This window comes from Mesitornis unicolor, unplaced genomic scaffold (genome assembly GCF_000695765.1).
Source record: "Mesitornis unicolor isolate BGI_N332 unplaced genomic scaffold, ASM69576v1 Scaffold50387, whole genome shotgun sequence".
Lineage (NCBI taxonomy): Eukaryota > Metazoa > Chordata > Aves > Mesitornithiformes > Mesitornithidae > Mesitornis > Mesitornis unicolor.
The window spans coordinates 1,180-13,658 of NW_010199372.1; the positions used below are offsets into that span (position 1 = coordinate 1,180).

The 12,479-nt window shown below is 35.7% G+C and overlaps 1 protein-coding gene across 1 annotated transcript; it reads right to left on the reverse strand.

Moving 5' to 3' along the window:
- Positions 1-2,368: 2,368 nt before the first annotated feature.
- On the reverse strand, positions 2,369-11,756 carry GOLT1B (golgi transport 1B). The gene is made up of 5 exons (XM_010189424.1): positions 11,730-11,756; positions 9,587-9,676; positions 7,138-7,316; positions 4,442-4,523; positions 2,369-3,102 (listed from the first exon to the last, which is right to left on the reverse strand). The coding sequence occupies exons 1-5, from the start codon at positions 11,754-11,756 to the stop codon at positions 3,064-3,066; spliced, it is 417 nt and encodes a 138-aa protein (XP_010187726.1). The 3' UTR covers positions 2,369-3,063.
- Positions 11,757-12,479: the final 723 nt, after the last annotated feature.

Below are 12,479 nucleotides of genomic sequence, written 5' to 3' on the forward strand. Positions count from 1 at the left end.
CAAATAAACACCCTCTGTTAAAATCCTCAACAGTGGGCTGCAAGCTTGCAGATCCCCACAGAATAGTAAACCTGCTCATCAGGCCACTCTCTAGGGTATGGAGAGCTCACACTCCTTTCCTTGAACTAAACTGAAAGCACAGGGACAAGAACCTGGTCCAAGTTCTAGACTTGTACCCTTTTTCTCCAAAAGTTTTACAGTTACTTCCTCAGAAAGGCAAATAAATTATTTCCCATGTAACCATAACTTCCATGTTTTGTTGTGGTGTATTTGAAATTGGAACCTAAGTAGGGAGATGTTTATGTAAAAGGTTTAAGAAAAAAGAGGAAACCTTTCCATTTAAGATTAAAGGCACTACTTAATATGAAAAATCACAACAGTGTAAGATACACAGCACACACTCCCTAACCTTTAGAAAGGAAAACTTGTCAAAACCCTTTAAGATGTGCATGTAAAGAGACAAAGACAAATTATAGAAAAAGGTACCCATTTATTCAAGGTATGACAAGGATATTTACAGTATTCATTTGCTCAGAGTAAGATCCATCCTGATGATTTTTAAAGCAGCAATTATAAATTAAGTTTAAAAGGGGAAATGCTCCAAGCATGTTTCTGTTAAAGATATTTTTACAACTACAGAAACACTTTTAAGGCTAAGTAATTTTGACCTTTGCTTGGCAAAACTGTCTCAAAGACAACGTTACCTTGAGAGAAAAAGACTATGCTAAATTCAACATACAATTTTGTTCCCTCAGATGCTTTTCACAACATTTCACATCTGACAAAAGTTGACTTTTGATTTAAAACAATTAAACAGAAGTGAGACTAACTGCCTACATCCTAGCATTCCAGAAGGCTAAAAAAATTAATCATGTAGTGCATCACATTCATCACCTCTGAAAGATACCATCAGATTTCTTGTTGATGATGGTACTTCAGCTAACTGAGCAATTTGCTTTCAGGCAAAGCTCCATAGTTATGTGGTGCAACCCACCTTTTTTACATTACTTTTCAAAAAACAAGAACAAAAATCTTCAGGTAGCTGACCTCTAATGTAAATGATGAACACTGTCTGCTTGAAACTGGACTTGATTCCCACAGTATAGACTAGTGCTCTATGAAAGCAAACAAGACGAGTTTGCTAAACTGCTGTAGTGTTGTTCTCAAAGCATTTTAACACACAACAGATTTATGGGAGCAGTTAAAATTGGTTCATCTCTTGAGGTAGAAGCCACAAGTCATATTTAGTCCTGTCTGTAAACTATAACACACCTACCATCAGGAAAATATAGATAATTTTTGTCACTTATAAAATAAACCCACTGATTTTCCAGATGCTATTAATTGTAAATGTAATGGCATTTTTTTTTCACTGAATCATGTTGTGCCTGTTTGAGAAGGAAGCAAATTAAATATCTGGAACAACAGATTGTGACTATTTATACAGTTGTAATGAAAAATGAAATATCTTACAGAAAACCCCAAGAAGCAATCTCTAGAGCAACACCCAAAAGGGATGGTATATGAGGATTCTTCTTAACTTAGAAGTTATTTTGGAAATAACCAATTTTAACTGCATAACAGGAGGAAAAAAACCCAACCAACCAGTCATTAGAACTTTAAGACAACAAAGCTACTTGAAATACTACCATCTAATTTCAGTGGGGTTTTTTTAAGGATTACATTTATGGGAAAAGAAAGTTAAAGACAACAGAAACCCCTGAAGCCTCCACAAATACAATTTACATAATGATCACATTTTGTTAGGTGACGACACTATGTAACTACATCTATTGAAAGTGCACAATGTTTAACATTCCAATAGAAGTAGAAATGTGACCCTTGCATTAGTAGGGGGTATTTATTCCAAGTTAGCTAAGAATCTCACAGCAAAGTCACTGTTGTGACTGATAGAAGTTTTGAGTTATTTGAAGATAACCCAAGCAACAAGTTAAAAAACATATGGAGATTGGCACTTGATCTTTACTTAGCCCCATTACCTCCATTTTCTCCCCAGAGACTCACGTACACAGAACTTGAAGTTTTCATTTTATTACTGTAAAAAGTAAGTCAATTTTTTCTTCCAGAGTAAACAAAGAAACCTTAGCTTCAAACTACTTAAAAACAAAGGTTCAAATTTTGATAAGATACTTTTCACAGGGTTCATGTCAGCACCTTAACCAAATGCTTTTTTTTTTTAATGAATTAAGCATATTTCACAAAGTTTTCATGTTAGTGACAAAGGGCTACATTCTCATCTGGACACACGTGTAACATGTCTTAAGAACAAACTGGAAGGAGTGCAAGTCAATTTCCAGAGTTCCCAGTTGAGCTCTACATTTCAGAACCAACATTTAAGACTGAAGATTGACATTTTGCATATTCCAAAATGGAAGGCAAATACAATCAACTCACATTTGGCTTTGAAACATTAAGATAACAATGTTTTATTTCAGCCACATATTTACAAAAATGCTTACAACAGAACCGTGTAGGGTTTCCTTTTTTTTTGTCATAATACACTTAAAGATGAATAGTCATCTTAACCTTCATGCAAAGACGCATCTCTTGTTACACAAGAAGTTTTAGGTTTGGCTTTTTTGTTGTTTTTTTTGTTGTTGTTGTTTGCTCCCCCCCCCCCACTCTGAGGATAGCAAGCAGAGGGTTGGATACGTTTGGATCACCCTTAAAAATGTAGGCCTGTTTTCTCTACTGCACCTTCAAAATAAGGAGGTAAAGTACAGACACTGTTCATTCCACAAGGGTTCATTGCCTCTAGTTTTTCCAAAAACAAAAGTCTTGAACAGTTGTAACATGGGTTATTCCGTAACTTTCACCTCTTCAGTTTGCTTCCTGAACTCTGCAGTTACTTTCCTAGAAGCATACTTGCTGAGCTTCTTTTCTAATGTATATTGTTGACTATACATTTTAATTTAAACTGTTATGTAAAGAATGTAACAAGCTTTTCCTCTGTACACAACATAATCTTTGTGCTGAGTATTCTTCAAAAGGATTTTATAAATAATACAGTAAGTTTAGATCAGTCTTCCACTCTTCTTGTCATTATACCATGTTGTTGCTTTCTCCAACTTTATCTACAAGCTGCAGAAAAGGAGACAAAAAGGTTTTAAGTGACATGATATTTATGTACAGTGAAGTTATTCTCAAATATTACTTGATAATTGCACAGTTAGTATGCAACTGAAAATGAGAGTCAAGTAGTACTCACCAAGGTCTCATGATTTAAGTTTGTGAAGTCTTACATTGTAATTGTGTTTCTGCATGACATGTTTTTCTTATATAGACATTAACAGTGCAACATGAAGATGCAACAGAATGAAAAAGGAAATAGAAGAATGCAGATAACACTGCTAGCTTAATGATTAAAACAAAATACAATATCAGACGCACATGCATTAGTAGACCAAGTAAGATATTTCAACTGACCATTACTGTGGATTCTCTTCTGAGCCTACGTAGGCTTTGAATAAAACATTAACAATTATCTATTTAAAACAAGATTTAACCCCATTATGATCAAATTAAATGTGACTAAGTAAGATCAATTGACAATGAAACATTCAATTGATCATTAAGTGAGCCAGAACTTGGCCTAACTTAAGACTGGAACAGATGATCTTGAAAACTAATTCTTAAAAAACACTGTATACATCTAAGTTATAGACCCTATTAATTTTTTTTAGTAATAGCTATTAAAACTGTCGCTTTCAGAACTAGGGTTAAAATACTTGTGTTAAAATACATACAGAAATTAGCACAGTAAAAGTAGTTGACTGAAACACTCTAGATTACCATCTTTCTGGCACCTGTTAATTGTCTTCAAATCCCTGGCTATTTGATTAAGAAAATGTAAAACTGCATTTGAAAAAATACAAATAATTGTACATGTAGTCTGGTGCAGTAGACCCTAACAAAGGTATCTGATGAATGATTATGCATCACGAGAGTTTCTGGACTCACCATACCAGCTGCAACTTAATATTGAAGTAAACTGTTTACTTTTACAGGCCACTTTTCATAAATATATCCATATTCTACACAAAGAAGAACAGTGCCCTCCTAATCATACAGCCAAGAGAAGAGGCACAGAACAGTGGCATCATTTGCCTATTTGGTCACTCAGGGCCCACAGTGAAGCAGGAAGCAGAACCCCAGCATTTTGAGTCACAATCTAGGGCTCTTTGCACAATGTGTGAGCAGAGGCAGCTTCTGCAAAGGTATCCTTTTGTTCCTTTTACATCTAGAAGCCTCTCACTGGGAATGAAGGTGATCTGAATGGTGCAAACACTATACAGGAATACACCCAAGTTACTGCTCTAAGTTATACTTGTTATATTTCTTACACATTTCTACTACTGCTATAACAATGAACGGAAAACAGTACGAGCTTCAAATTTTGCATGAAGTACTGAACACTTACCGAGCTTATACCAGGTAAATTCAAGAGATACCCAAGAACCGGAACTCTTCTAATAAAGCCAACCACCACAGGAAAGAACCCCCTTTAGGTAAGATATCAGAAGACTGTATTAGTTTTTAAAATTAAACTATTCTCATATTGCTATAAAATGAAGAATTGGGAGGTATTTTAAAACCAAGATTACATAAAATAATGTAGCTTGTTAGCAGGAAATTAATTTTACCAAATATATCAATCATTCAGCAGAGAAAGGAGGAAATCAGGAAAGAAACACCTTATTTTCAAATTGACTTTAAAGTCAGGGATTTTGAGCCAGGGGATGTTGCCTAGCATAGCTGCTATGGTGTAACTGCCTGCACTGTCCACTTTGTCTCTGCGGCAGGGAAACAATTTTTCTATGGCAGTACAATTAAGCTCATAGTGGTATTCTGAGTTCTCTACATTCCTTGAGTAGAGTAAGGATTAACATGTAATGAAACCTCAGCCACAGTGAAACAGTGAAGTTTCACAAGTCATCATCCTCTTCACTACACTTACGAGAGTTATTTACTAAATGATGTCCAAGTTTCTCCTGGAGATACTCTTTTTTTAAAGACCTGATAATTTCAATGGTCCAGTAAATTGTGATGCAGGGCACAAAACCCACTTGTAACAGATAAAAACAATTGGTGCAGCTAAGGATAAAAACAGTCAGTACAGACAGGATAGTATTGTAAGCCTTAATTTTTGGATGCCTGTAACCTGAACAAGGCTCCAAAAGCAGCTAAGAGCACAAGAGATATTGTCCCATAATAGCTTTCTCCAGTGAATGCAATCTGAACATGTGAAAGTATGGCAAAAGACTAAACCTCCAATGGGAAACTTGCAGCAGCACATTAAAGACAAGGGAAAGATTCTAGATTTAAAGCAGAGTAAAATAATAGTGTCTCTCGCACAGTCAGAAGCATATTTTTAAAAAAAGTCCTCTTTGCAATCCTGTCTTAAGTGTTCTTGGTCACCAGTACCTAACTACTGCTTTGTGGACAACAGGGGCTCTGCAATTACTGCTACAGGGTATATGAAATGTGACTGTGTAAAAGTAGTCTAAATATGCAAGAAAACAACCTACAAGTAAAGACAGAATCTTTGACTTTGAGCAATCTAACACCTAGTTAAACTGGTTTCGTGGTCTAAAAAAATAGACTGGAAAAAGTACAAAACAGTGGTTTACATTTTTATTATCTTATTCTGAGTTAAAGTTACTAAAACTGCTAAATTGCTCTTGATAAGCATAAATGTTTTTCACATAAAATTCCTGGTAACCCACATAACTAGAACCACTAGGATACAAAGAAATGTCCATCCTCACACCACACTCCCCTAACAAATCCAAAGGTGCATAAGTCGATCTGGTATTCACAGGGCCTTATGTACTTCAGAGACCAATGATAACCAGAGAGAATCCTGAGGAATCATATAAAACAATGCTTGAGGAAAGGCTCAAATTTTTCACTTCTCCAGAAAGAGGCAAGTTGTCAAAGACGGCTGAAATGAACAAGACTGAAGCAAAACAAAAAGCTTTGTTTGAAGTAGTAACTAGGTACCTTCATAGCAAGGGATTTAGATTCTAAGATCTATGAAGCACTAGAAAAAATGGCCTAGGGAAGTTTTAAATTGAAACAGATCAAATAAACATTCACACCTGCAATTATATATGCCTCACTGATACTCCTATGGCTATGGGATAGTCCTAGTGACAACAGATCTTCTATAATCCCTTCAACATTATTTTACCCTGCTAGCCCCTGGCTGGTACCAATAAATAATCCACAACCATACCTGCTTAGACATAATTTATAATTCTTTCACGATCTTTTAAAAGGAGGTGTGTGTGGTTGGAAACACATTCTACTTGCTTTGTACTGGCTGATTAAACTCAAGTGGTACATGAAAGAAGTGACAACTTATTCAGTAAAATACTCCGATTTTCAAAACACTTGCAATATTAGAGTTCAGAGTAATACAAAGTAGAACAATAAGCAGCATATACTAAAAGCCAAGTTAAGACTTTTCAAAATATATTTAAACATTTTATCTAAAAATAAATACAAGATTAACATACAATTTTACTAAGAGGAAAAGAAAAAGAACACCATGAGAACAGTGGTTTGATTTTGACCTGTAGTATTTAGCCAGCGGCTGAACACTTCAGAAATAATTTAGGGGTCTGTTATTAGATTAACAAACATTAATAGAACAGTCTTCATCTGAACAGAAGTCTAAGAACTACTAAAAGCCTTCACTCTCACTTATTAGCATATTTCATACTTTGTTCTATACTGAAGTATGGAACTTCAACTATGGCAATAAAGATAAATTATAGATATACAGGTTGTAACAAGTCAAATTTTTTCACCATTACAAATGCATTTCTGAAGAAGTTAAATGGCACATTGTGAAAGCTATTTTAAAGCTTTACAATTCTTTGGTTAGACATAAACAACATTACCAGAGTCAAAAACATTAGCAGATTTGAGTCCTGGAGTAACACTTACCAACTTTCCACCTCTTGCAAATGTAAATCAACAACTTTATATAAGAACCTATCAAAAGTGAACATTTAAAGGATGCCACTTTGTCAGCTGTAATGCAGAAACACTAAATACATTTATTCCTAGACACACCAATACAGAAAAGTATTTGGAAACAAGTCTTACCTGAATAATAGAAAGAACCCATAAATTTCCAGGATCATTCCTATGAGAGGCCAACCAATGAGAACTATGAGTACACCACCCAGGAAAAAGCCTGTTGCTTTCATTTTGTGTTTTTGAAAGAAGAATCTAAATGTTCTTTCTAAACCAATAACAAAAGACAAGCCAGCCACAAATAAAACCTAGAAAAGACAAAAAACAAGCAAATAAACAGTAATTATATTCCTAAGTTTAGAAAGTAAACACATACATAGTCTAAAATATTAAATCACATTTCTTGCACAACTTCTTTTAATATGAAAAGACAGATGGTGAAAAGCCATGTACTAGTGATTTTCTCATACAAAGTCCATCTTAAAGCATTTGTAGCTAGCATTCAACTCTACTCACAGCTGCTTAAAAAGGTAAAGAGTCTGCCTTTGTGGTCTCTGACAAACATAATGATGTCAGGCCCAGTGACAACAGTTATATCTGTTCTGCAACATAAATACAATCACTATCCACAAGCAGTGCTGGAGATCAGTACCACTGACAGCAAAGGTTCCTAAAAACTTAGAACAGACATCTTTAAAAAAGCACCTCTGTTCTGTCCCATGGACATCTCCAATAGTTTGCACTGATTTACTCAACAGTGCAAAGCCAAGAAAGGAAAACAGCTGAAGAACATTATCAGTTATCTTCTTTGTCTTTTTTTACTATTTATGGTCTTTTACTGTCTACTGGTTTCAGTGCAGACTGAACACTATCACCCTAGTCCCAACTAGGTAGAACTACTTTTAGTATCCTTTAGCAACAGGACTTTTAATTAGTTCAGCTTATAAGCAAACATCTGGGCAAAATTTTTGCAGAAAGGGAGAGAGTATAATATATTTTACTCAAGATTATAGATGAAATTTAAGTTTTTGATGTTATTTAATTAAACACTTTCTTACCACATTTTCTCCTTTCTGACAGAACTTTTTTTTTTCCTTTCTAAACTTTCTGTACAGATGCAGCACCTTTTCGTACATTATCTTTGGTTACCACACCACATAGCCTGCCATTGCCTCTTCCTACCTTTATTTTCATCATTTTCCCTAAACAGGATCTCATATTTCCCCCTCACATTAGGAAAAGAAAAAATAAGCATTATTTTATTTTTTACTCTTCCACTATACATTTCATTGATGGTTCAGAACAATGCTTCAGCTAATACACCCAAATGCAAATATACATTTTAAGTTCTCCTTCAGTTAATCTCAGTATTTGACTCTGCTGCCACAGAATGAAACTGACCAGTTTTGACCGCAGACTTTTAGGGATCAACAAAGGAGGATGCGAATCTCTATCGCACTGTGCTCTTGGCTGGCTGGCAGAACTGAAAGGAGTGGAGGCACAGAGATTATATCACATTCAGAAAACACCCTGTCATTTTATATTTGCTTTGAACTGGGAATTTTTTGTACCAGAATGAGTATTTATTTTCTATCCTGCTTTAAGCGAAAACTCTGATTTTGTAAAAACTGAAGATATTAAATCTTTCTATTATGAAGGGTCACTGGTTCTTCTAAGCCCAGACTATAAGCAATTCATCTTTTTTTCATCATAAAGTACAGCAAAGCTACATTTGCTAGCACGTGCAGAAAACTTCACTATTCTTATCCAGATGCTTAAATTTGACAGTTATTACAGAATAATAGGTTGGAAGAGATCTCTAGGATCATCAAGTTCAACTGCCAACTCAACACCACCATGCACACTAAACCATGTCCTAAAGTGCCACATTCTTTTAATGCATCCAGAGATGGTGACTCCACCACTTCCCTGGGTAGCCTGTTCCACCACTCTTTCAGTAAAGAAATTTTTCCTAATATCCAAACTAACCCTCCCCTGCCACAACTTGAGGCCACTTATTCTCATCCTATCACTTGTTACCTGGGAGAAGAAACCAATACCTACCTCGCAACAACCTTCTTTCAGGTAGTTGTAGAAAGCAATAAGGTCTCCCCTCAGCCTCCTCTAAACTAAATACCAGCTCCCTCAGCTGCTCCTCATGATCTCCAGACCCTTCACCAGCTTTGTTGCCCTTATCTGGACATGCTCCAGTGCCTCAATGCCCTTCTTGTAGTGAAGAGCCCAAAACTGCACACAGTATTTGAGATGCGGCCAAAAGCCAATCTAAAAACCTTATCTGCAGCAGCAAAACAGCTGTAGAACAAGCTACTTCCTGTCTGACCAACATACTGCAAGCCTGACCTAGAGGTACTATATTTTGATTCATGTGAGTTACTCTAATCAGGAAAAATTATTCACTTGTATCATTGAGCTAGACTCTTTTTGCCACAGTACTTTTTGTGATCCAGTTTCAAAGTGATAACATTGTTCTATTTTTAGTTTATTTTTAATATATTTTTAGTATAATATACTTAATTTTAAGCAGTGCAGAATCTAAGACTAAACAGCAGGCACTTACATTTCCAATAGCCAAAAGAGCTTTGTCAAAGAAGAGTATCATTCCAAAGAAAAGGAAGAACACTCCAAAGCCTGTTAGTCCCATTCCAATCTCTGAAAAAGAAACAAATTTAGTCATGTAACAAAATATTATACTAGGAAAAACTCATGCATAAAGACTGTGAAAAACTTAAAATGTAAATTGTGAAAAATCTTACAACATCCAATCCACAGACATTTTACATTTCTAAAAAGAGTTAGCCTACATTATGAACACCTAAAACCTTCCCCGAGTCTACAAATACAGCAAGTCTTGTAGACATCAACTACTTCAATAACAGACAGATAAATCTTTGAAAAATGCTTATCAGAAAATACATATTTGGAAATTCATAGTGAAATTGAATGCAACAAAGATGTCCTTGCTCACTGAAAGGAGGTTGGACCAGATGACCTTTAAAGGTCCCTTCCAACCCAAACCATTCTATGATTTTATGATTAAAGCTTGTATATGTATATATACATACAGCACAGACATTTCTTCTGATGTACTGCTAGTATGGAGAAAAGGATTGTTTTGTGAAAAGACAACAAAACTTTGCATTCCATTTGTAACTCTGATCCCATTATGGTTACTGCAGTAATGCAAGTACCCTGGTCCTTTCCATCCTCCTGAGACCTCACATTCCACCTCCCCTAATCTTGCACAGCAGTCCTACTTTCCTCAGCTGCCAGATTAAACACAATTCAGATTAATACTGTAGGCTCTTTCCAAGTTACACATGCGATGATGGCCATTAAACACTAGCGTGGGTCTCCAGCCAGTTGCCAGTTTCCACAACAGTAGTAGAATCACAGAATCATTAAGGTTGGAAAAGACCTCTTGTCTGAAAGTACCACATCTACACATTGGGTAGATACTAAATATCTTTGCATTCTGCCTGCCTGTAAAAGTTGCTCAGGAAATATTGGGAAGGCAAGAGCAGGATGGAAGGTTTGTCTGAGAAACTGGCCTGGAAACGTCAAGGTATGACTGAAGCTACCATCTGACAATAGCCTCTAAGGTAACTCTAAGACCACAGAAACACATCCTACATTTTAAATTAAACCTCTAAGTCCTTCCTTTGACTCTCACACAGAATGAGTAGGAGGCAAATAACAGGAACAGCAGCAACACAGCTGCAAAAAATCTTTGCATTTATCCATGCACTCACCCTTACATTATTGCTATCCCTATAACCAGAGAATTAAGAAATCCACAGGGTACATAAAAACAGCTAGCAAAACCAGCCATAAGACTATAGACAGGCTGGCAGCCCAGTGTGTGTGTGTGTATATATATGTATATATATACACTTATATAAAATGTATAAAATCATATATTTATATGATCCTAGTAGTTTTGTATAGTCTAGCCTGAAACAAACAAAAATCCCCACCCACACCATCATAGCCTTCAGTGCTACTGTTAGTCAGATCATCCTAAATGTATTTTAGTTGCACTTCCAACTGCATTGTAGCTCTAGTTGATAGTTTACTGTTGCTCAAAGAGCTCAGGAATAAAGGAGTATCATTCTGCCCATTAGAGAAGATCCATTTAGTTACTGAAAAAAAAAAACCCACCAAAAACAACAAAACAAAAACACCAGCTCAGAGTAAAAAGATTTGTTACAGCAACATGCAACTTCCCTAACTTCTGTATAGGCTCACCTTTCACCAAGGTTGCAGATCACATGGTGTTAAATCTGCAGTTCTACAATATCGCCTGCCACTTTGAACTTCTGCTATGAGCACTTTAACCACCCAGAATTAAAACTACTGAGTAACCTACTACAACTGACTTACTGCAGACATTCTCAATACTTGTTTACGACAAAAAATAGAACTGCAGATTGTATTTTCAGTGAATCTGCTGAGTGAAGGCAATGTAACAATTGCAATCTGCCCTTTTCTCTAGTACTCTTTACTTTAGAAGAGCAGAAACAATCTGTATTCTGGAAAGAAAACACTCAGAGGCAGGACTCCAAAGAAATTATCAGCTGCCAGTAAGATAAATATGCCATCATGGGAAACAAGTAAGTAGGGATCTAGCAAGAAGGCAGAAGCCAACTCCCAACAGCTGTTGCAACTGCTACTCTGACACTTCTCCTGTATTCACTTGAAACATGTTTGTAATCACTTACTGCTACCATGGATTCAGATTCACTTTAAAAGTCAACCATATTTGCTGGCTAGTAGAGGGAAAAGGAAAAAAAAATCAAGACCATTCTCAGTCCCAAAATTACTGCTGAAAGAAGATGAGTAGTCCAGGACTATTATTCTCTGTTGTCAGTATCTCAGTAGAAGGTATTACTGACTTAATTCATAGCAAAATTTGGAAATATGCTTGACTGGCATTCTTGGAAGAAAGAAAAGAAAAAAAAGCACTGTAATTTTATATATAATCTTCATAACAATGAACTAGGAATTTTTATAGAGGGTGTGAACTATTTTTAAATGCTTTCTCCTGCACCAGAAGAGCCTTCCCATATTACTCAAATACAGTATTTCAATGCCTAGAAAGGCAGAAACACATCCTAGCCATATGACATTTACTCCAGATTTTTTTAAATTATTATGATTTATGGAGAGGAAGGAACAATGCTTTCTCAGTGTTTCTGCAGAAAACCAGTGAGCTATGCAAAACTACCGCAGCACTGTCCCAGAACAGCTTAGCAAATAAGACTTAAAATTAAGATACATTGCTTGTTAAAGCTCAGGAAAAACAATGCACATCCTCCATCTTTTATGTACAAAATAAGATTAGAATTGCACACTATGGGCTCTAAGAAGACAAAAATTAATCTAGTTTATAGATTATGAAAAGTTTTAAAATTTTTAATTATTTTGATTTTGCTAGTAAAAAAAATCGATTT